Raw genomic sequence first — 27174 nt, 5'->3', positions numbered from 1 at the left:
CACAGGCAGTGAAGGGTGCCAGGCCTCCTAAGAACACCAGCACCATGAAGGAAGAAGATCATGATGAGCAAACAAAGCACTTGACTCCACAAGATAGACAATTTAAGGAACTAGGTGCATGGAAACTAAACAGAGGGCAAGAAAGACCTTTAGAACTAAATATGTTGTTAGGTTAGGATACGTCAAGTCATTTCTGACTCAAAGCGACCCTATGTACAACAGAACAAAGCACTTCCGGGTCCTAAGATATTTTCACCATCACTGCTATGCTTGAGCTGATTCTTGCAGCCACTGTGTCAATCCATCTTGTTGAGGGTCTTCGTCTATTTTGCTGATCCTCTACTTTACCAAGCACGATGTCCTTCTCCAGGGCCTGGTCCCTCCTGATAACATGTCCAAAGTACGTGAGATGAAGTCTTGCTATCCTCGCTTCCATGAAGCATTCTGTCTATACTCCTCCCAAGACAGATTTGCTTTTTCTTTTAGCAGATAATGGCATATTCAATATTCTTTGCCAACACCATAACTCAAAGGCAACAATTCTTCTTCAGTCTTCTTTATTCATTGTTCAGCTTTCACATGCATATAAGATGATTGAAAATACCATGGCTTGGGTCAAGTACACCCTAGCCCTCAAAGTGACAGCTTTGCATTTTAACACTTTAAAGAGGTCTTTTGCAGCAGCTTTGCCCAATACATTACATTGTCTGATTTCTTGACTGCTACTTCCATGGGCATTGATTGTGGATCCAAGTAAAATGAGATTCTTGACAACCTCAATCTTTTCTCCGTTTATCATAATGTTGCTCATTGGTCCAGTTGTGAGGATTTTTGTTTTCTTTATGTTGAGGTGTAATCCATACTGAAGGTTGTGGTCTTTGATCTTCATTAGTAAGTGCTTCAAGTCCTCTTCACTTTCAGCAAGCAAGGTTGTGTCATCTACGTATCATAGATTGTTAATAAGCTTTCCTCCAATCCTGATGCTGCCTTCTTTTTCATATAGCCTGGCTTCTCAGATTATTTCCTCAGTGTACAAACTGAATAAGTGTGATGAGTGGATATAACCCTGATGCACAACTTTCTTGATTTTAAACCATGAAGTTTTGCCTTCTGTTCAACTGCCTCTTGGTCTATGTACAGGTTCTGCATGAGCATGACTAAGTTTTCTGGAGTCCTCATTCCTCACAATGTTATCCCTAGTTTCTTATGATCCACACAGTTGAATGCCTTTGCATAGTCAGTAAAATACAGGTAAACATCTTTCTGGTATTCTCTGCTTTCAGCTAGGATCCAACTGACATTAGCAATGATATCCCTGGTTCCACAACCTCTTCTGAATCCTGCTTGAATTTCTCACAGGAAATTTGAATTATCTTCAGCAAAATTTTTTTTGTGGGTGATATTGTTTGATAATTTCTGTATTATGTTGGATCACCTTTCTTTGGAATGGACGCAAATATGGATCTCTTCCAGTCTGTTGGCCAGGTAGCTGTCTTCCAAATTTCTTGGCATGGACAGAGTAAGAACTTCCAAACTTGCATCTGTTTGTTGGAACTTCTCAGTTGGTATTCCATCAATTGCTGGAACCTTGTTTTTTGGCACTGTCTTCAGTGCAGCTTGGACTTCTTCCAATACCATTGGTTCTTGATTGTATGCTACCTCCTGAAATGGTTGAAAGTCGACTAATTATTTTTGGTACTGTGACTGTGTATACTCCTTTCCATCTTCTTTTGATGCTTCCTGGGTCATTCAATATTTTGCCCATAAAACCAAAAAAACCAAACACGTTGCCGCTGAGTTGATTCCAACTCATAGTAATCCTACAGGACAGAGTAGAATTGCTCCACAGAGTTTTGAAGGAGTGTCTGGTGAAGTTAAACTGCTGACCTTTTGGTTAGCAGGTATAGCACTTAACTACCATGCTACCAGGGTTTCAATTTTGTCCGTTGAATCTTTCAATATTGCAACTCTAAGCTTGAATTTTTCTCTTCAGTTCTTTCAGCTTGAGAAATGCCAAGGGTGTCCTTTCCTTTTGGTTTTCTAACTTCAGGTCTTTGCACATTTCATTATTATACTTCACTTTGTCTTCTCAAACTGCCCTTTGAGATCTTCTGTTCAGGTCTTTTACTTCATCATTTCTTCCTTTTGTGTTAGCTACTCGATGTTCAAGAGCAAGTTTCAGAGTCTCTTCTAACATCCATTATGGTCTTTTCTTTCTTTCCTGTCTTTTTTAAAGACCTTTTGCTTTCTTTATGTATGATGTCCTTGATGTCATCCCAAAACTCCTCTAGAGGGCGGGGCCAAGACAGCAGAATAGCCAAACGCTGTGAACCCTCTTACAACAAAGACCCCCAAAAAACAGTGAAACAATTATATTTATGACAACCTAGGAGCCCTGAACATCAAAGGCAAAGATAGAAAAAGGACCGAAGAGCAGGGGGAGAGATGGTTCAGAAGCACAGAGGAGTTGCCAGACCTGAATCACCAGGATCCGTCAGGCACTACTCCTGGAAGCAGCTGTGGTGGGCTAGTAGTAGCATTTGGCTGCAGTTTCTTCAGGGAGAAGCAGCCAGCTGCACAGCCTACTCACACCTCCAGACCCAGAGAAGTACAGCATTCTCATCAAAAGCTAAGTACTTATATGTATTTTACCACGCCCCCCACTCCTTAGCCAGCTTCAGTGGCTGCAGATTTCCCCAGGCCTGAGATAGGCCCTGTTGAGCACCTGGAGCCATTCTCCCAGAAGGAATAAATTCGCAAGTGAGGGAAAAAGTAATTTCCCAGCTCCACTAACCTGGGGAACTCAGGACAGAAGCGGATCCTGTTCAGGCATAGATAGTCCACAGACTTTGAATAACTTTCCCCACTGCATGGACCTGTGTGGGCCTATTTCAGGAGAATAGGCCTTTGTTGGCAGACTACAACTGTTTCAGCTCTGTGGTAGATAGAGAATGGGTGTTTGATGTTTGACACTGCTTTGTCTATTATAAAGTGCCCTCACCTACCCACATCTGGGACCTAAGGACTGGTGGCTCCACTTAGGTCATGAGCCACCTGAGAAAGGGGTCCAAGGATAACTGGTACCTCCCAGTCCTTACAACCAAAAATATTGGGTGCCCATGGTCTGTCTGCAGAACCCACCTACATGTACAATCTAGAAAACAGGGACACACTTTCCTCAGAGAAACCTGGCGGATGATTCTCAGCCCTCTGCCTTGTTCACAGCATGAACCCCTGCTGAAACCACATACCAGTACCTACACCAACCACAGATGCCCCTCTAAGACTGTAGTACAGAGCCTGTACAACATACTTGATGATCAGCTACCTGGACACCTGGGCTGAATTCATACAAGAAAAGTGAATGAACTCCTAGACTGATATACCTAATAACATCTCTAGCCATCTGGGGACAGGATGTCAGAGCTCCAAAGGTGAAAATAATCAAGCTAGCTTACTCAAGCAACCCATTTGGGTATATCAAAACAAAACAATGCAAGAAGCTACGACACAGTAAGCAAACATAAACTAATACAATAACCTATAGATGGCTCAGAGGCAACAGTCAATATGAAGTCACATAAAGAAACAGACCATGATTGCCTCAACAAGCTCTCAAAACAAAGAATCAATGAATCTTCTGGATAAAGGTGCCTTCCTGGAATTATCGGATGCAGAATTCAAAAGATTAATATATAGAACTCTTCAAGACATCAGGAAGGAAATTGGGAAGGAGATCAGTACACAGAATAAGCCAAGGAACACACATATAAAAGAGTTGAAGAAATTAAAAAGCTTATTCAAGAACATAGTGAAAAATTTAATACACTGCAAGAATCCGCAGAGAGACAACAATCAGAAATTCAGAAGAATAACAATAAAGTTACAGAATTAGACAACTCAATAGTCAGAGGACAAGTATTGAGCAAGTGGAAGACAGAATTGGTGAACTTGAAGATAAAGCTTGGCACCAATATATTTGAAGAAAAATCACATAAAAGAATTTTTAAAAATGAAGAAAGCTTAAAAATCATGTGAGACCCTATCAAGAGAAATAACCTATAAGTGATTGGAGTACAAGAACAGGGAGGGATAACAGAAAGTACAGAGAGAATTGTGGAAGATTTATTGGCAGAAAACTTCCCTGATATCGTGAAAGATGAGGAGGTATCTATCCAAGATGCTCATCGAACTCCACATAAGGTAGATTTTAAAAGAAAGTCACCAAGATATATTATAATCAGACTTGCTAAAACCAAAGATAAAGAGACAATTTTAAGAGCAGCTAGGGATAAAAGAAAAGCCACCTACAAAGGAAAGCCAATAAGAATAAGCTCAGACTACTTAGCAGAAACCATGCAGGCAATAGGATGACTTATATAAAGTATTGAAGGAAAATAATTGCCAACCAAGAATAATATACCCAGCAAAAGTGTCTCTCAAATACAAAGGTGAAATTAAGACACTCCCAGAAAAACAGAAGTTTAGGGAATTCATAGAAACCAAACCAAAACTACAAGAAATACTAAAAGTAGTTTTTGGTCAGAATATCAGGTACCAACCCAAGACTAGAACACTGGACAGAGCAATCAGAAGTCAACCCAGACAGGAAAATCAAAAAAATAAATCGAGATAAAAAAAATTCAAAACAGGGAAACAGCAAAATTATGTAAAAGAAGGCAACATTAAAACACTAAAGAGGGACTAAGAAATGTAGTCATAGATCTTTCATATGGAAAGGAAGACAAGGCGATATAAAGAAATAAAAGTTAGGTTTAAATTTAGAAAAACAGGGGTAAATATTAAGGTAACCACAAAGGAGACAAACTATCATACACATCAAAATAAAATTCAAAAATAGAGACTCAGCAGAAACAAAGGCAACAACAACGAATATGAGGAAAAGACAATATATAAACTACTCAACATAAAAAATTAAGTGGAAAAAAGAAACTATCAACAATACACAAAAAAAGACATCCAAATGACAGCACTAAATTCATACCTATCCATAATTACGCTGAATGTAAGTGGACTAAATGCACCAATAAAGAGACATAGAGTGTCAGAATGGATTAAAAAGCACGATCTGTCCATATGCTGCCTACAATAAACACACCTTAGACTTAGAGACACAAACAAAAACTCAAAAGATGGAAAAAATATATCAAGTGAACAACAATCAAAAAACAGCAGGAGTGGCAATATTAATTTCTGACAAAATACATATACAGACATGTACAGAACACTCCACCTAACAGCAGTCGAGTATACTTTTTTTCCAATGCACATGGAACATTCTCTAGAATAGACCACATATTAGGTCATAAAGCAAGCCTTAGCAGAATCCAAAACATCCAAATATTACAAAGCATCTTCTCTGACCATGAGGCCAATAACAGAAAAAGCAGGGGAATGAAATAAAACACTTGGAAACTGAACAATACTCTGCTCAAAAAAGACTGGATTATAGAAGACATTAAGGATAGAATAAACAAATTCATAGAATCCAATGAAAATGAAAACAGTACCTGTCAGAACCTTTGGAACATAGCAAAAGTAGTGCTCAGAGGTCAATTTATATCAATAAATGCACACATCCAAAAAGAAGAAAGGCAAAAATCAAAGAATTATCCTTACAACCTGAAAAAATACAAAGACAGCAACAAAAGAAATTCTCAGGCACCAGAAGAAAGCACATAATAAAAATTAGAGCGGAATTAAATGAAAGAGAAAACAGAAGAACAATTAAAAGAATTAACAAGACCAAAAGCTGGCTCTTTGAAAAAATCAACAAAATTGATAAACCATTGGCCAAACTGACAAAAGAAAAACAGGAGAGGAAGCAAATAATCCAAATAAGAAATGAAATTGGCGATATTACAACAAACCCAACTGAAATTAAAGGAATCACATCAGATTCCTACATAAAATTGTACTTTAAAATATTTGAAAATTTAGAAGAAATAGATGAATTCCTAGAAACACACTACTTACCTAAACTAATACAAACAGAGGTAGAACAACTAAATAGACCCCTAACAAAAGAAGAGATTGAAAAGGTAATCAAAAAATGCCCAAGAAAAAAAAAGTCCTGCCCCGGAGAGCTTCACTGCATATTTCTACCAAACTTTCAGAGAAGAGTTAATACCATTGCTACTAAAGGTATTTCAGAGTATAGAAAAGATGGAATACTCTCAAACTCATTCTGTGAAGCCAGCATATCTGATACCAAAACCAGGTAAAGACACCACAAAAAAAGAAAATTACAGACCTATATCCCTCATGAACTTAGATGCAAAAATCCTCAAAATATTCTAGCCAATAGAATTCAACAACATATCAAAAAAATAATTCACCATGACCAAGTGGGATTCATACCAGGTATGCAGGGATGATTCAACATCAGAAAAACAATTAATGTAGTCCATCATATAAATAAAATGAAAGACAAGAATCACATGATTTTATCAATTGATGCAAAAAAAGGCATTTGACAAAGTTCAACACCCATTCATGATAAAAAAAAACTCTCAGCAAAATAGGAATAGAAGGAAAATTCCTCAACATAATAAAGGGCATTTATACAAAGCCAATAGATAACATTTTCCTAAATGGAGACAGCCTGAAAGCCTTCCCCTTGAGATCAGGAACCAGACGAGGATGCCGTTTACCACCACTCCTATTGAACATTGTGCTGGAGGTCCTAGCCAGAGCAATTAGGCTAGATAAAGAAATGAAGTGCATCCAGACTGGTAAGGAAGAAGTAAAAACCCATTGCCAATGAGTCGATTCCGTCTCATAGTATCTCTATTTGCAGATGGGAACCCTGGTGGTGTAGTGGTTAAGTGTTATGGCTGCTAACCAAGAGGTCGGCAGTTCGAATCCACCAAGCACTCCTTGGAAGCTCTATCAGGCAGTTCTAATCTGTCCTATAGAGTCGTTATGATTCAGAATCAACTCGAAGGCAGTGGGTTTGGTTTTTGGGTGTATTTTCAGATGACATGATCTTATACACAGAAAACCCTAGGAAATCATCAAGAAAACTACCAAAGATAATGAAAGAGTTCAGCAGAGCATCAGGATACAAGATAAACATACAAAAATCAGTTGGATTCCTCTACACCAACAAAAAGAACATCGAAGAGAAAATTATCAAATCAATACTATTTACAGTAGTCCCCGAGAATATAAAATATTTAGGAATAAATCTTACACAGATGTAAAAGCCTTATACAAAGAAAGCTACAGTACACTTCTGCAAGAAACCAAAAGAGACCTACATAATTGGAAAAACATACCTTGCTCATGGATAGGAAGACTTAACATTGTAAAAATGTCTATTCTACCAAAAGCAATCTATAGATACAGTACAATTCCAATCCAAATTACAAAGACATTTTTTAATGAGATGGAGAAACAAGCCACCAACTTCATATGGAAGGGAAAGAGGCCCTGGATAAGTAAAGCATTACTGTAAAAGAAGAACAAAGTGGGAGGTCTCATGCTACCTGATTTTAGAACCTATTATACTGCCACAGTAGTCAAAACAGCGTGGTACTGGTACAACAGATACACAGACCAATGGAACAGAATTGAGAATCTAGACATAAATCCATCCACATATGAGTAGTTGATATTTGACAAAGGCCCAAAACCAGTTAAATGGGGAAAAGACAGTCTTTTAACAAACAGTGCTGGCATAACTGGATATCCATCTGCAAAAAATGAAACAAGACCCATACCTCACACCATGCACAAAAACTAACTCAAAATGGATCAAAGACCTAAATAGAAAACTGAAAATGATAAAGATTATGGAAGAAAAAATAGGGACAATGTTAGGAGCCCTAAAAAATGGCATAAACAGTATGCAAAACATTTCTAACAATGCAGAAGAGAAACTAGATAACCAGGAGCTCCTAAAAATAAACACCAATGCCCATCCAAAGACTTCACGAAAAGAGTAAAAAGATTACCTACAGACTGGGAAAAAGTTTTTAGCTATGACATTTCTGGTCAGTGCCTGATGTCTAAAATCTACATGAAACTACAAAAACTCAACTATAAAAAGACAAACAACCCAATTAAAAAATGGGCAAAAGACATGAATAGACACTTCACTAAAGAAGACATTCAGGTAGCTAACAGATATATGAGGAAATATTCATCACGATCATTAGCCATTAGAGACATGCAATGAGATTCCATCTCACTCCAACGAGGCTGGCATTAATCCAAAAAAACACAAAATAATAAATGTTGGAGAGGTTATGAAGAGACTGGAACACTTGTACATTGCTGGTGGGAATGTAAAATGGTACAACCACTTCGGAAATCAATTTGGCACTTCCTTAAAAAGCTAAAAATACAACTGCCATATGATCCAGCAATCCCACTCCTTGGAATATATCCTAGAGAAATAAGAGCCTTTACAAATAGATACATGCACACCCATGTTCACTGCAGCACTGTTTACAAAGCAAATAGATGGAAGCAACCAAGGTGCCCATCAACAGACAAACGGATAAACCAATTATGGTATATTCACACAATGGAATACTACGTAAGCATTGATAATGAAAAGTGATGACTCAGTGAAACATTTCATAACATGGAGGAACCTGGAAGGCATTATGCTGAGTGAAATTAGTCAGTTGCAAAGGACAAATATTGTATAAGACCACTGTTATAAGAACTTGAGAAACAGAGAAGAATATATTCTTTGACGGTTACGAGAGGGGGGAGAAGGGAGGGAGGGAGAGGGTTATTCACTAATTACGTGGTAGATAAGAACTACTTTAGGTGAAGAGAAAGACAGCACACAATACAGGAGAGGTCAGCACAGCTGGACTAAACCAAAAGCAGAGAAGTTTCCTGAATAAACTGAATGCTTTGAAGGCCAGCATAGCAGGGGCGGGGGTTTGGGGACCATGGTCTCAGGGAACATCAAAGTCACTTGGCATAATAAAATCTATTAAGAAAACATTCTGCATCCCAGAATGCGTCTGGGGTCTTAAACACTAGCAAGTGGCCATCTAAGATACATCAATTGGTCTCAGCCCAGCTGGAGCAAAGGAGAATGAAGAACACCAAAAACACAAGGTAATTATGAGCCCAAGAGACAGAAAGGGCCACATAAATCAAAGACTACATCAGCCTGATACCAGAAGAACTAGATGGTGCCCGGCTACAACCGATGACTGCCCTGACAGGGAACACAACAGAGAACCCCTGAGGCAGCGGGAGGGCAGTGGGATGTAGACCCCAAATTCTCACAAAAAAGCCAGACTTAATGGTCTGACTGAGACTAGACGGACCCTGGTGGTCATGGTCCCCAGGCCTTCTGGTAGCCCAAGACAGCAACCATTCCCAAAGCCAACTCTTCAGACAGGGATTGGACTGGACAATGGGATAGAAAATGATGCTGGTGAAGAATGAGCTTCTTGGATCAAGTAGACTCATGAGACTATGTTGGCGTCTCCTATCTGGAGGGGAGATGAGAGGGCAGAGGGGGTCAGAAGCTGGCGGAATGGACAGGAAAAAAGAAAGTGAAGGGAAGGAGTGTGATGTCTCATTAGGGGGAGACCAATAAATTTTCGTATGAAAGACTGACTTGACTTGTAAACTTTCACTTAAAGCACAATAAAAATTTTTTAAAAAAGAGCTAATAAAAAAACTCATCTGGTCTTCAGGTTTTTAGTATTCAGTGCCTCAAATCTGTTCTTGAGTTGATCTCTAAATTCAAGTGAGGTGTACTCAAGGTCATACACTGGCTCTCATGCAAATACTCCATGGCTCCCTCACATTTCTCAGCCTCTCTTGCAGTCCTGTTGGGGCTACTGGCCCGTGAGAGGGAGTGACATGTGTCATGTCCCCAGAAAGACAGCTGAGACTGGTTGTGTCCTTCACACTTCTCTCCTCCTTTAACAGCTATTTCAGAGCCCCTGTGTCGATGTCCCATCACCTCTGAGTACGTGGGTGCACACTTCCTCCAAACAAGATGGAAATGCCTGGATTACTGAGTCACTCATAGACCAGAGAGGCCTGGAGAGTCACCTGACACATGGGACTTGGCATACGTGGAAAGTGAAGCTTTGTTGGTTAAACTCCTGAGAATTCGCATTTCATTTGTTATACAGTACACCCGATACTGACTGATACAAAAGGGAACTTAAAAAATAACAGGGCTTTATTAAGTGATGGGATTAGAGGGCTTTTTGTTTTCTTAATTATTGTCTGAATAGAATAAAAAAACAGTAAATGTGGAGGTGTGAGGGGTTGTTGCTGTTTTGTATTTATGAATGCAAAAGGCCCAGTGGATGCTCTCAAATGTGCTATAATCTGAGACTACGTTAGCCAAGCCCATGTGAACTAGGCTTTTGGCCAGAAAGCCAGAGTTCTAAGCCAGCCCCTTTAGTGGTAGCAGCTTATTCAAGTATCAATCCAGGACCCACCTCACTTTGCTGGTCCTTCAAGGCCAAACAAATGAATCCATGACAAATGATCAGAGCATACTTTTAGACACAAGAAGTTTGACCGAATGAATTCGAAGATATAAAGGAAAAATAAACTCGTGTTTGAGACTCCATTCCTGAGGCTGCTCCTGCAGACCCAGCGACCGGCCTGTTTCCGACTGTTGTGTCAGGGTTAGTGTTCCCAGCACCCAGCAGCAAGGCTCTGAGGCCTGCCAGCCACCCTCAGTGATCTCAGGCTTGCTTACTTTGAGCTCTCAGTGGGAAGGCACACGGGTTGGTATACTCTCAGGTAAATTTAGACACAGAACTATTTCACATCCTCGTTTCTCTGAGTAATCTGTTCTGCCAAGTGCTCGCCTTTACAGTCAGGGTCTATCAATTACCATGAAGTCAGACGAATGAATACGGAAGAGAGCGTGCTCATGGTTTGTTTGGTGCATTCACAATGAGGAAGCAACATTACATTTTGACTAAGTCTCATTTTTAGTTTCTTTTTCAGATAAAAATGCCCTCAATAGAATCAATTAAACTAGATAATCATCAGATTGAGCAAAAAGTCCCCCAAAGAGTGGTTATTAGTATGTGTGACTTACACGTTTTCTCAACAGTACTACACATTTCCTCCCCAAACTGAAATTATGTGGACAGCACAGCTTTGGCTTCTGACTTGCTTGCATGTGCACACCTGCCTTAAACACGTTTAACCAGTTGCCGTGCAGTCAGTTCCAACACGTTCCACCCATGTCTGCCAGAGTAGAACTGCACGCCACAGTGGCTAACTCCTGGAAGTAGATCACCAGGCCTTTCCTCTGAGGTACCTCTGTGTGGACTTGAACCAACAACCTTTTGGTTATCAGCCAAGCACATTTCCTGGGCCACCCAGGGACTCTTTAACCACATTACCACAATTTCATTTCCTCCTGATTGTCTATATTGTCTTGATATTTCTTCTTGAATATACAATAAATATATTATTGGTGGTGAATTTTTTTTTATTATTATTCTTTGGTCTGTAAGGACTAAGTGAACAAAAATATCAAGATGTCATATTTAGCTAAATCTTAGCTTTTCTTTTTTTTAATTACCTAAAATTTTCAACCAAGATATCTTCTCAGAGTATTGTTTGGATTCTTTTTCTCCTTTTTTTTTTTTTTTTTAAAGATACAGCAACTGAACTATTAGCCAGCAGATTCCAATGGAAAGAACTTTGGACTGATTCCATTTAGAAAACCTTGCTTGTGGTTCCACATCTGCCAATAGCATGTGACCTTTAACAACCCACTTCACCTTCTCGAGATTTTGTTTCCTAACCTGTAGAAGTCTGGAGTTGAGCTATGCATTCATTCACCTGGTGTTTGTTGAATTGAACACCTACTATGTGCCGGGCACTGTTCTAAGTGCTGAGGATACAGCGATGAATGAAACTGCTACCCTCTTGTAGACTATACCCTAGTGGAAGGAGCTAAATCATAAATAAGTTAACCAATGTAGGAATTCACATTTGTGATAAGTGCTGTAAAGTAAAAATGAAGCAGGGTAAAGAAATAAGAGTGTCTGGGGATTCTATTCGAGATAAAATGGGTAGGGAAGGCTTCCGTGACAGGTAACATTCAGAGTTAGCTAACCTTAAGAGGGAAGTGTAGCCATGTAGTGTTCATACTCAAACCACATGAGGGCAGTGCAAGCAAAGGCAGCAAGGACAACTAAGACTGATTTCACTATTAACCCACACTCAAAAAACTCCCTCCCAAAGAAAGATTAGGTACCCAAATCCAGCAATGTATTAAACAAGTAATATGTCAAGATCAGGCTGGGCTTCTACGAGGTAGATGAGATCAGAAAATCTATCCATGCAATTTCCCCATCTTAATGGATTTAAGGAGAAAATTACATCATCTGAAAAGATACTGGAAAAAGCATCTGATAAAGTTCAATATCCACATGTGATGAAAATAATTAGGAAATTAGTATGAATAAGTTTCATGAGATCAACGATTTTCTTTTTCAACCATATGTATCCCAGGTATCCAAATATAAATGTCTACATTTACTAGACATTTGCTACATATTTGCTGAATGAATGAACGAAGTCCTTTAGAATGGTAAATAATCTACCAAAAGCCTACCGCAGACATCATTCTTAATTGAAAAAAGCCTCAAAAATATTCTCTTTCAAGTTGGGAACAAGGCAAGGGCACTGTCTCCTGCTCAATACACGAAGTTGGCTGTAGTCAGCATGGCTTTGGGGGGCAATGGTGGTTTAATGGCAGGAATCTCACCTTCCGTGCTGGAGACATGAGTCTGGTTCCCAGTCTATACACCTCATGCACAGCCGCCACCTGTCAGTCAGTGCAGGCCTGTGTGTTGCTACAACGCTTAGCCAGTGAAGATGGATCACAACAGTCCGATCCTTTTTTGCATGGGATCCCCATGAGTTGGGGCCAACTTGACAGCAGCTAACAACAACAAGTCAACACAGCGGAGCAAGGACAGGGGTTAGAAGGCAAAGCTGTCTCTGTTTACAAGGACATGATCACTATTCCAGTAAAGCCACTGAAATCCACTGTTCAGAAAGTTTCCTGGTAACAAAGTTTCTGGGCATAAAAATCACACTGTATTCCTCTCCCCACAGCAATACTTGTTGAGAAAAAGTAACCAAAGCAACATACCACTTACAACTGGGACCAAAGCCAGAAACTATAGGAAATTATCTAACAAAGAAAACAGAAGATGTTTCTGGAGAAAAATTTTGAAACTCCATCAAAAGAGATCTTAAAAACTAAAAGAGAAGGAGGCAGGGCCAAGATGGTAGAGTAGTCAGATGCTTTTGGTAATCCCTCTTACAACAAAGACAAGAAAAAAAAGTGAGGCGAATATATATACGACAAGCTAGAAGCCCTGAACATCGAAGTCAAAGTTAGAAAATGGACTGAGTGGGGCGGGGGTGGGGGGGAGAGACAGTTCAGAAGTAGCAAGGAGTTGCTGGACCTGAATCATTGTGAACCCCCAGGCACCATTCCCTGAAGCTACTGCAGGGGGCTGGTGTTAGCGTTTAGGACACAGTTTCCTCAGGGAGAGACAGCAATCCTCACAGCCTACTCACACCTCTGGAACCACAGAAGAATGGCACTCTAGGCAAAAGCTAAGTACTCCCACTTATTTTACTGAGCCCCCAGCCCCCAAGTCAGCTTCAGTAGCTGTTTATTTCTCTGGGCCTGAGATGGGTCCTGCTACATGCCTGAGCCATTTTCCTGGCCTTGGAGAAGGAATAAAATAACAACTGTGGGAAAAGATAACCTGCAAGCTCCACTAAGCTGGAGAGCTCAGGAGAGAAGCAGCTCCTGTCCAGGCACAAATGGTCCACAAACTTTGAATACCTTTCACCCCTGCATGGAACTGTGTGGACCCATTTCAGGAGAATAGGCCCTTGTTGGCAGACTGTGACTGTTTAAGCTGTGTGGTGAAGAGATGGGTGTTTGATATTTGACATTGTTTTGCCTATTAAACAGGGTCCTCACCCACCCAAACCAGGGGCCTAATAACTGGTGGCTCCACCCACATCGGAAACTCTGGTGGCACAGTGGTTAAGTGCTATAGCTGCTAACCAAGAGGTCGGTAGTTCAAATCCGCCAGGAGCTCCTTGGAAACTCTATGGGGCAATTCTACTCTGTATTATAAGGTCGTTATGAGTCGGAATTGACTCGATGGCACTGGGTTTGGTTTTTTATTGGTGCCACCCACATCACCTAACCACCCACAACAGGGATACAAGAATAACTTGTACCTCCCAGGACCTAAAAGCAAAAGCTTTGGGTGTCCATGGTCCAGCTGCAGAACCCACCCACTTATGTGTTCTAGGGAACAGGGATGTGCTTTCCTCACAGACACTCACGGGACAGTTGTAAGGCCCCTGTCTTGTTTAGAGAGGGATGCCCTGCTACAACCAGATACCTGTACCTACACCAATCACCCCTGCCCCTCTAAGACTGTAGGACAGGGCCTGTACCACACACTTGATGACCAACTACCTGGAAACCTGAGCTGAATCCATACAAGAAAAGTGAATGGACTCCTAGGCTCATATACCTGGTAATAGGTCTAGCCATCTGGTGACAGGACGTGAGAGCTTCAAAGGCAAAAATAATCAAGCTAGCTTACTCAAGCAGCCTATTTGGGCAAATCAAAACAAGCAAGAAACTAGGATACAGTAAGCAAACATAAACTAATACAATAACTTATAGATGGCTCAGAGACAATAGTCAATAACAAATCACATAAAGAAGCAGGCTATAATTGCTTCAACAAACTCTCAAGCCAAAGAATCAAGGAATCTTCCAGATGAAGGTGTATTCCTGGAATTACCAGATGTAGAATACAAGAGATTAATATACAGAACTCTTCAAGACATCAGGAAGGAGATCAGGCAAAATGAAGAACAAGCCAAGGAACACACAGACAAAGTAGGTGAAATAATTAAAAAGCTTATTCAAGAACACAATGAAAAAATTAAAAAGCTACAAGAATCCATAGAGAGAGCAATCAGAAATTCAGAATACCCAAACCCAGAAATTCAGAATATTAACAATAAAATTACAGAATTAGAAAACTCAATAGAAAGTCAGAGGAGCAGAACTGAGGAAGTGGAAGGCAGAAACAGTGAGAATGGAGATAAAACAATTGGCACCAATATAGTCAAAGAAAAATCAGATAAAAGAATTAAAAAAAATGAAGAAACCCTAAGACTCATGTGGAACTCTATCAAGAGAAATAATCTACAAGTGATTGGAGTACCAGAACAGAGAGGGATAACAGAAAATATGGAGAGAATTGTTGAAGGTTTGTTGGCAGAAAACTTCCCTGATATCGTGAAAGATGAGAAGATATCTATCCAAGATGCTCTCCAAACTCCACATAAGGTAGATTTTAAAGGAAAGTTACCAAGACATATTATAATCGAACTTCCAAAACTAAAGATAAAGAGAGAATTTTAAGAGCAGCTAGGGATAAACAAAAAGTCACCTACAAAGAAGAGTCAATAAGAGTAAACTCAGACTACTCAGCAGAAATTATGCAGGCAAGAAGGCAATGGGAAGACTTCTATAAAGTATTGAAGGAAAAAAATTGCCAGCCAAGAATCATATATCCAGCAAAACTGTCTCTCAAATATGAAGGCGAAATTAGAACATTTCCAGATAAACAGAATTGCAGAGAATTCGTAAAAACCAAACCAAGACTACAAGAAATACTAAAGGGAGTTCTCTGGTTAGAAAATCAATAATATCAGATATCAAACCAAGACTAGAATACAGGACAGAGCAACCGGATGTCAACCCAGCTAGGGAAATCACAAAAATTAATCAAGATAAAAAAATGCTCAAAACAGGGAAACAGCAATGTCTTTATGTAAAAGAAGACAATTTTAAAACAATAAAAGGGGACTAAGAAATGTAGTTATCAATCTTTCATATGATGAGGAAGTCAAGGTGACGTAAAGAAAAAAAAGTTAGGCTAAAACTTAGAAAAATAGGTGTAAATATTCAGGTAACCACAAAGGAGACTAACAATCCAACCCATCAAAGTAAAATACAAGAAAAAAATAAAGACTCAGCAAAAACAAAATCAACAACAATGAATAAGAGGAAAACACAATATATAAAGATAAACTACTCAGCACAAAAAATTAAGTGGGGGAAAAAAATGTCAATAACACACAAAAGAACACATCAATATAACAGCATTAACTCATACCTTTCCATAATAATGCTGAATGTAAATGGACTAAAGGCACCAATAAACAAAGAGTGGCAGAATGGAAAAAAAAATGATCCGTCTATATGCTGCCTACAAGAGACACACCTTAGACTTAGAGATACAAACTAAAACTCAAAGGATGGAAAAAAATATATCAAGCAAAAAAGGATCAAAAAAGAGCAGGAGTGGCAATATTAATTTCCGACAAAATAGACCTAAAGTTAAATCCACCACAAAGGATAAAGAAGGACACTACATAATGATTAAATGGACAATATACCAGGAGGATATAACTGTGTTAAATATTTATGTACCCAATGACAGGCCTTCAGGATACATCAAACTAACTCTAACAGCACTGAAAAGTGAGATAGCTCCACAATAATAGCAGGAGACTTCAACACACCACTTTTGGTAGAAGACAGAACATCCAGAAAGAGGCTCAATAAAGACATGGAAGATCTAAATGCCACAACCAACCAACTTGACCTCATAGACGTATACAGAACACTTCACCCAACAGCAGCCAAGTATACTTTCTTTTCTAGTGCACATGGAACATTCTCTAGAATAGACCACATATTAGGTCATAAAGCAAGTCTTAGCAGAATCTAAAACATCAAAATATTACAAACCATCTTCTCTGACGTTAAGGCCATAAAAGTAAAAATCAATAACAGAAAAAGCAGGGAAAAGAAATCAAACACTTGGAAACCAGACAATACCCTGTTCAAAAATGACTGGGTTGTTTAGGATGGACTAAAGGAATTCGTAGAATCCAATGAGAATGAAAACATTTCCTATCAGAACCTTTGGGACACAGCTAAAGCAGTGCACAGAGGTCAATTTGTATCAATAAATGCACACATACAAAAAGAAGAAAGGGCCAAAATCAAAGAACAAATACAAAGAGAACAACAAAAGAAACTCTCAGGCACCAGAAGAAAGCAAACAATAAAAATTAGAGCATAGTTAAATGAAATAGCCCAATAAATGAAATAGGGAACAGAAAAACAATTAAAAGAGTTAATAAGACCAAAAGCTGGTTCTTTGAAAAAATCAACCAAATTGATAAACCATTGGCCAAAATGACAAAAGAAAAACAGGAAAGGAAGCAAATAACCCAATAAGAAATGAGATGGGTAATATCACAACAGATCCAACTGAAATTTAAAAAAATAAGATCTGATTACTACGAAAAATTGTACCCTAACAAATTTGAAAACCTAGAATAAATGGGTGAATTTCTAGAAACACACTACTTACCTAAACTAACACAAACAGAGGTAGAACAACTAAATAAACCCAAAATAAAAGAAGAGATTGAAAAGATAATCAGAAAACTCCCAAGAACAAAAAAAGCCCTGGCCCAGGCGGCTTCACTGGAGAGTTTTATCAAACTTTCAGGGAAGAGTTAACACCACTACTACTAAAGGTATTTCAGAGCGCAGAAAATGATGGAATACTCCCAAACTCATTCTATGAAGCCAGCATATCCCTGATACCCAAACCAAGTAAAGACAACACAAAAAAGGAAATTATAGACCTATACTCCTCATGACTTAAATGCAAAAATCCTCAACAAAATTCTAGCTGGTAGAATTCAACAACATATCAAAAAAATAATTCACCATGACCAAGTGGGATTCATACCAGGATTGCAGGGATGGTTCAACATTAGAAAAACAATTAATGTAATCCATCATATAAATAAAACTAAAGACAAGAACCACATGATCTTATCAATTGATGTAGAAAAGGCATTTGACAAAGTTCAACACCATTCATGATAAAAATTCTCAGCAAAATAGGAATAGAAGGAAAATTCCTCAACATAGAAAGGGCATTTATACAAAGCCTATAGCCAACATCATCCTAAATGGAGAGAGTCTGAAAGCATTCTGCTTGAGATTGGGAACCAGACAAGGATGCCCTTTATCACCACTCTTATTCAACATTGTGCTGGAGATCCTAGCCAGAGCAATTAAGCTAGATAAAAAAATAAAGTGCATCCAGATTGGTAAGGAAGAAGTAAAAGTACCTCCATTTGCAAATGACATGATCTTATACACAGAAAACCCTAAGGAATCCTCCAGAAAACTACTGAAACTAATAGGAGAGTTCAGCTGGGTATCAGGATACAAGATAAACATACAAAAATCATTTGGATTCCTTTACACCAACAAAGAAAACATCAAAGAGGAAATTACCAAATCAATACCATTTACAGTAGCCCCGAAGAGGATAAAATAGTTAGGAATAAAACTAACCAGAGATGTAAAAGACCTATACAAAGAAAACTATGACACTACTTCAAGAAACCAAAAAAGATCTAAGTAAGTGGAAAAACATACCTTGCTCATGGATAGGAAGATTCAACATTGTAAAGATGTCTATTCTACCAAAAGCGATCTATGGATTTAATGCAATTCTGATCCAGATTCCAATGACATCTTTTAATGAGATGGAGAAACAAATCATCAACTTCATATGGAAGGGAAAGAGCCCCCAGATAAGTAAAGCATTACTGAAAAAGAAGAACAAAGTGGGAGGCCTCACACTACCTGATTTTAGAACCTATTATACTACTGCAGTAGTCAAAACAGCCTGGAAGTGGTACAAAAACAGATACATAGACCAATGGAACAGAATTGAGAATCCAGACATAAATCCATCCACATATGAGCAGCTGATATTTGACAAAGGCTCAAAGTCAGTTAAATTGGGAAAGACAGTCTCTTTAACAAATGGTGCTGGCATAACTGGATATCCATCTGCAAAAAAATGAAATAAGTCCCATACCTCACACCATGCACAAAAACTAACTCAAAATGGATCAAAGACCCTAATAGAAAATCTAAAATGATAAAGATCATGGAAGAAAAAATAGGGACAATGCTAGGAGCCCTAATACATGGCATAACAGTATTTAAAACATTATTAATTTTTAACAGTGTATAAACACCAGAAGAGAAACTAGATAACTGAGAGCTCCTAAAAATTAAACACCCATGCTCATCCAAAGACTTCACCAAAAGAGTAAAAACATTACCTACAGACTGGTAAAAGTTTTTAGCTATGACATTTCTGATCAGCGCCTGATCTCTAAAGTCTACATGATACTGCAAAAACTCAACTACAAAATGACAAATAACCCAATTAAAAAATGGGCAAAGGATATGAACAGGTACTTCACTAAAGAAGATACTCCGGTACCTACCAGACACATGAGGAAATGCTCACGTTCTTTAGCCATTAGAGAAATGCAAATCAAAACTGCAATGAGATTCCATCTGATTCCAACAAGGCTGGCATTAATCCAAAAAACACAAAATAATAAATGTTGGAGAGGTTGTGGAGAGACTGGAACACTTTTACACTGGTAGGAATGTAAACTGGTACAACCACTTTGGAAATCAATCTGGCACTTCCTTAAAAAGCTAGAAATAGAACTACCATATGATCCAGCAATCCCACTCCTTGGAATATACCCTAGAGAAATAAGAGCCTTTACACGAACAGATACATGTACTCTCATGTTTTTTGCAGCACTGTTTACAATAGCAAAAAGACGGAAGCAACCAAGGTGCCCATTGACAGATGAATGGATAAATAAAGTATGGTATATTCACATAATGAAATACTATGCATCGATAAAGAACAATGATGAATCTGTGAAACATTTCATAACATGGAGAAATCTGGAAGGCATCACGCTGAGTGAAACTAGTCTGTTGCAAAAGGACAAATATTGTATGAGACCACGATTACGAGAACTCAAGAAATAGTTTAAACGCAGAAGAAAATATTCTTTGGTGGTTTCTAGAGTGGGGAGGGAGAGAGGGAGAGGGGTATTCACTAATTAGATAGTAGACAAGAACTATTTTAGGTGAAGGGAAAGACAAAGCACAATACAGGATATGTCAGCACAACTGGACTAAACCAAAAGCAAAGAAGTTTCCTGAATAAACCGAATGCTTCGAAGGCCAGTGTAGCAGGGATGGGGTTTTGGGGACCATGGTTTCAGGGGACATATAAGTCGACTGGCATAGTAAAATCTATTAAGAAAACATTCTGCATCCCACTTTGGAGAGTGGGCCCTAGGGTCTTAAACACTAGCAAGTGGCCATCTATGATGCATTGATTGGTCTCAACCCACCTGGAACAAAGGAGAATTAAGAACACCAAAGACACAGGTAATTATGAGCCCAAGAGACAGAAAGGACCACATAAATCAGAGACTACATCAGACTATAACCAATGACTGCCCTGACAGGGAAGAAAACAGAGAATCCCTGAAGGAGCAGGAGAGCAGTGGGATGCAGACCCCATATTCTTGTAAAAAGGCCAGACTCAATGGTCTGACTGAGACTGAAAGGACCCCGGAGATCATGGTCCCCAGACCTTCTGTTAGCCCAAGACAGGGATCATTCCCAAAGCCAACTCTTCAGACAGGGATTGTACTGGAGTATAAGAAAGAAAATGATACTGGTGAGGAGTGAGCTTCTTGGATCAAGTAGCTCAAGTAATGTAATGTTTTAATATGTCTGTTCTCCCCCAATGTAACCTAAAAATTTAATTCAATTCCAATCAAAATCCCAACATGTATTTTTGAAACTTGACAAAGTCATTCTAAAATCTATGGAAGAATAAAGGTCTGAGAAATTCTTTAGAAAGTTCAGAAATTAATTTTGTTTAATTTATAAATTAATTAGTTTATTTAGTTGATTTCTATATTAATTTAGAGAAGGAAAATGAAGAGGATGATTCACATATCCTAATATTAAGACAGTTTCAAAGACAGTAATAAAAAAAGTATGTTGGCTGTGTGAGGAATAAATAGTCATAGCAAAAGAGCAGGATAGATCAAAAGCCCAGAAACAGACCCATGATATGAGAAAACTTAGTATGTGATAGAAGGAACATCACAGTGTGGTAGAGAAAAGGATTAATTATTTGGTACATGGTGACAGAGGAATTGGCTTACTAAATGGAAATTTAAAAATTTTGGGGTTACTAGTTCAAAATTCCAAAAAATTCAAGAACTTCCTTCTGAGTACCCAGTGTGTTTCTTCTTAGTTATGGAGAAAATATGCAGGCGTGTTTGCAGTGGCTTTAGCGTCCTCCTCTAGAGAGGCCAGTAAGTGGCACGTGAACTGGGCAGAAGATGGAATCCCAGGCTGTCCACCAAAGTGATGGTTCAACACACAGAAGGCAACTTGGTAGATCTCAAAAACACGTACCGAATGAAAAAAGGAAAAAACTGAATGATATTTATGGAACAATGCCTTGTTTGCAAATTTCTAAAACTCACAAACACAAAAAATATATCTCTGCATTTGTACATATATGCTTAAAAAAAAAAGTAACTACTAAAGAAAGTGGATTGAAAGGATGTCATTACATTCATGGGAAAGCAGTTGCCCAAGGTGGAGAGAACAAGACCTGTGTGCACCGATGGATGTTTAGAGAGTTCCAGGAGCTGAGGTGTGCAGACAACACAGCCTAGGCACCTGAGGTAACAAATTACCTCAGGAAGAGTTCCCTGCCCCGCTCAATTTCCTCACCACACACACACACACACACACACACACACACACACACAGATTGTGTTCAAGTCCAGCTGAAGATTATGGCTTCATCACTACCTATCAATAAGAAAACGCAATGCTTTTACTATCATTTAAGTAACTCTATCCTGCTCCTTTATTTTCATGAAATAAAGGGTTTAAATAACAATCCTAGAATTTGATCAATGGTTAGGTTAATCCAATTGCATTTATTAAATGTAGCAATTCTTGGGCTGTGCCAATGTGAAGTCAAATACATCCCTTGACTGGAAGATGTAAAATTCAGTCAAACCCATAGAATTATTTGGATACAACAATGCTGCCATAAATAGCTAACCTCCATGTCACTAGGCACTTTCCTACTTCTCCGAATGGGAAAACAGGAGGCTAAATGACAGGGGATTTGTTTCCTGCTCCATAGCATTTTACCATCTGCAAATGAAAATTTTATTAATTCAATTTCCAGAGATACAAATCAAAAGCCCAGGAGCCTGTACTTCCTTTTCCACTATGAATACATCTGGAAGAAAAACATACCCCGTTTTTTATTTACTTACTTTATAAAAATTATAGGGCATGAAAATCAGGCTTTCAGCCAGGGCCATGATCATTTTCCAAGTTTAACAACTCAAATGCAGACCTTTCCCTTATCTCCTATTGCCCTTCTGGTCTGAGAGCATAATTCCTTCTGTCTCTGTGCTCCTGGGTGTTAGAAGAGACATTTCAGCAGGTAGAGTTAGACATAGGAGGGGAACTTGTGGTCATCAAGGGCAGCAGCCAAGGGGAGACATAAAAGGTGGGTTTGAGCTTACTTAATGGAGGCGGCCTGCCTGACACCCAGCCCCCACCATGCTCACCGTGCCTTCAGGATCCACCAGCAGCAGGTGCTTGGCCTGGCCGTTGTGCATGCCCGTGAGGACGAAGGAACCGGAGTTTGTGGTACTTCTTCTGACCAGGAAGTCCCCATCCTTCTTGAGCAGCCCCTCCGCCTCCTTCCTGCTCATCTCTCCTTGGTACCATGGCTCTTCCTTTAGTTCTTCCACCATCTTGGCATCCGGGGCTCTGGGCGGGATGGGGCTGATGCACTCTACGGAGGCAGCCTTGCTTAACATGGGTCCCATGGTCTGGTTCTTGAGAGCATCTTCAAAAGGCTCTGTCAAGAACATTTGCCAACAACAAATCAACCCCAAGAAGAGCAAATGGTAAAAAGTAAAAAGTCAGCAATGGAAATACAAAGGCGACTTCTACAGAAAAAAAAACTTGAGAAAAATAACTGGCTGTTAATGTAATAAGGCATCCTAGCAAGTGTTTTAAAGCACAGCCAAAATTTTGGGATGACTCTTTCCAATAAGTCTGCTTTTCCAAGATAACTGGAATTTGTCAGTTGTGCTGAGGATTCGAGCACATGCTTTGTCCAGCTGGTTTGAATGACTTCACTTTGCACACTGCCTAATGCAAGAGGTCATGCGTATGGCATGCTATCTACTTTCTGGAACATTAGACCACCTCTTAAAATACCTGTACTCCTTCGGAATAAAAACCTACAAATACTCAGAGGAAATAAACAAAGGAAAAGACATGCTGAAAGGTTCTGATTTAATTCAGAACCTAAGTCCAAACCACCAAATGTTTATTTCAAAATCTTTGCATCAGACAAAATGTGAAAAGAGGAGAAAACTGGCATTTGTTCAGTGTTTTTTATGTGGCTTGCCCCAGGCCAGGAGATCTACCGTCCCTTGACCTTCACTCGTGTCCCTGTGGAAAAAGGCTCCTGTATGAGTGTCTGAGATCAAATCTGGCTTTATCCCCTTCAGAACACTCTTCTCACTGCAGCTTATCAGTGAATGTGGGATCGACCGCTCTCAAAGCAACAAATACCAGTGGCCCAAGAAAGAGCCAGGCATGTTTACTTAAATCTCATTGTTAGCTCTTCTAATAAGGTAATATGCACAAAAGTACCCTAAAACGGGTACACGGTATAAGTGTAAGGTATTATGATGATTACAGAAGACCACACTGACCATCCAGTACAATGCAAGCTACACAAGAGCAGAAACAGTCATGTCCTGGCCACTATTATATCCCCGGAGCCCAGCGCTGTTCCTGGGATATGATTTGCATTCTATAAATACTCAGTAAATGCTGTAAAATAAGACCCGTTTGTTAAACTTTAATAGACGATGGGCATAAGTAAGGTGAATAAATGAAACCAAAAGTGAGTCACTTTGACACTTGTTAACCCATTTATAGATTTGGGGAGAGGAAGAAGTTAAAACTATTGATTAAAATTATGTTTGAGAATTTTTCTTTTTTTTTCTACTTTTTTCCAGATTACCCTGAGTAGCTGAAAATTTGTATTATACGGTTTCTGCACCATCACCACCGTCCACATCAGAATGATCAGCACCTCCATTACCACCATCATCAGTTCCGTAAGAACCACAATTTACCACCATCAGCACTACCACTATCACCCCCACATTTGTCTTTATCAACACCATCATCACCACCATCACCACCAGTACCACCAGAACCACTATCAGTACAATCACCATCATCACCACCATCAACATCAGCACCCTCATCACCACCATCACCATCACCACCAGCACCACTATCACCACCATCAGCATCATCACCACCTTCAACATCAGCACCCTCATCACCACCATCACCACCAGCACCACTATCACCACCATCACCTTCATCACCACCATCACCATCAGCACCATCACCACCATCAATATCAGCACCATCATCACCACCATCAACATCAGCACCACCATTACCACTATCACCACCATCACCATCATCACCACCACCATCAGCACCATCATCACCACCAACACCATCAGCACCATCATCACCACCATCACCATCAACATCAGCACCACCATTACCACCATCACCACCATCACCATCATCACCACCAACACCATCAGCACCATCATCACCACCATCACCATCAACATCAGCACCACCATTACTACTATAACCACCATCACCATCATCACCACCAACACCATCAGCACCACCATCACCACTATCAGCACCACCATTACCACTATCACCACCATCACCATCATCACTACCATCACCATCAGCACCATCATCACCACCATCACCATCAACATCAGCACCACCATTACCACCATCACCACCATCACCATCATCACCACCATCACCATCAACATCAGCACCACCATTACCACCATCACCACCATCACCATCATCACCACCAACACCATCAGCACCATCATCACCACCATCACCATCAACATCAGCACCACCATTACTACTATAACCACCATCACCATCATCACCACCAACACCATCAGCACCACCAACACCATCAGCACCACCATCACCACCATCAGCACCACCATTACCACTATCACCACCATCACCATCATCACCACCATCACCATCATCACCACCATCACCACCGTCAACATCAGCACCACCATTACCACTATCACCACCATCACCATCATCACCACCAACACCATCAGCACCATCATCACCACCATCAACATCAGCACCACCATCAACATCAGCACCACCATTACTACTATCACCACCATCACCATCATCACCACCAACACCATCAGCACCACCAACACCATCAGCACCACCATTACCACTATCACCACCATCACCATCATCACCACCATCACCACCATCAACATCAGCACCACCATTACCACTATCACTACCATCACCATCATCACCACCAACACCATCAGCACCATCATCATCACCATCACCATCAGCACCACTAGCACCATAAGCACCATCTCACCGTCATGACCATCATTGTTTAGTCTTAGAGGTTCAAGATAAGTAAGACAGAATGCTGGCTTTACTTCTATTTCCCTACCTTCAATACATACCAGCTTCTCCCAGGCCCTTTCCACTTTCTGTCTCCCTTTCTCTAGTTTTGGAAGCAGTAGTAGTAGAAATCAACTGAAGGAAAAGGGGTTTGGCCCCTGTTTTTCCCAACTAAACCCCCAGTCCAATCTAACTTTCCTCAAGCTCTGGGACAGAGAGTCACTGGTAAGTTGACTATGTCAAGCAGTAACCCTGTCCTCACACACATAAAGCACCAAAAATATCAAGTGTTGAACCAGCAAGTGTGGACTTGGCCACCCAGCTCTGCCTTTCACAAGTGATAAAGTTATTTAACCTCTAGGTTCTCTGCTTCCTTCTCTGTAAAATAAGGGTAATAATAATATCATTCACCTGTAGGACTGTTGTGAACATTAAATAAACTCGCTAGTGTTGGTATCCTCTCCCTCCTTCTTCAGCTTGTAAAATTCAAAAGAGATTTGAAAAAGTAATTTTAGAATGTAAAACTATGACTTTTTGTGCATTTGGGAAGCTCTTTTGAAATTCTTTAATGACAATTTCCACTTGCATTAATCAGTTCATAAACAATTTAATTTTCCCAATCTCTATTCCCAATGAAAACTCCATGGTAGTCATCACTCTATATTGCCATCAAAGACAGCTTGCAGTTGCTCTCCTTACCTGCCTTGCTTCATCCCCGCACTTATCATTACCTACTAGCGCACATTTAGCTGTTTCCTTAAGCTCCCTGAAATAGAGACTTGTTCTGTTTTGTTTTCCTGTGCATCCCTAGTAAGTAGAATAGTATCTGGCACATGGTAGGCACTCAACAAATATTTGGAGAGTGTAGGGGAGAAGAGGAGAGAGAATAAGAGAAAGAGAGTATGTGTATACATGCAAGAGAAAGTGTATTGCAATTCCTTGTTTATATTTTGGTCTTGCTTAATAGACTGAGAGTCCCTTGAAAACAGGGGCTATGCCATTTCATCTTTGCATCCTAAGCAACTAAAACAGCATTTGGCACATAATGAAACAAGACCAGTTGCCATTGAATCAACTCCAACCCGTGGAGATTCTATGTGTGTCAGAGAACTGTGCTACATAGAGATTTTGATGGCTGATTTTTCAGAAATAGATCACCAGGCTTTTCTTCCAAGGCACCTCTGGGTGGACTTGAACCTTCGAACTTTTGGTTAGAGCCAGTTAACCATTTGTACCACCCAGGGACTCCTGGCCCATAATAGCCAATTAATATTTAAACAAACAAATATATGAATACATTTAATTATATACAGTTTGAATATATTTGCAGATCTTCAAAAGGAAAATTAATTCCAGAAAGAGAAAGAAACTGCTATGCCTCTTGACTGCAGAGAAGGTTGGCATGTAATCCCAAAGCAGAGATAGGACAAGTTCAAAAACCTATATACCCACCATCATAACCCAGACAAGCACAACTAATCATTTCCATTAATCCAAACCTTGCTAGCAGAAAACTCAGTAATTGCACAAATTTCAAGTAAAAG

General features: G+C 39.6%; 1 protein-coding gene across 1 annotated transcript in view; it reads right to left on the bottom strand.

Moving 5' to 3' along the window:
• SHC3 (SHC adaptor protein 3) overlaps positions 1-27174 on the bottom strand; it is a 292272-nt gene that overhangs the window by 11699 nt on the left and 253399 nt on the right. Inside the window, exon 11 of the mRNA XM_049895033.1 lies at positions 22657-22952. Coding sequence (XP_049750990.1) covers positions 22657-22952 — 296 coding nt within the window. The remainder of the gene's footprint in view (positions 1-22656; positions 22953-27174) is intronic.

Source organism: Elephas maximus, chromosome 9, assembly GCF_024166365.1.
Source record: "Elephas maximus indicus isolate mEleMax1 chromosome 9, mEleMax1 primary haplotype, whole genome shotgun sequence".
In the NCBI taxonomy this organism is placed as follows: Eukaryota; Metazoa; Chordata; class Mammalia; order Proboscidea; family Elephantidae; genus Elephas; species Elephas maximus.
Note: the sequence above shows the minus strand (reverse complement) of the source record. Positions and strands in the feature narration are given on the sequence as shown.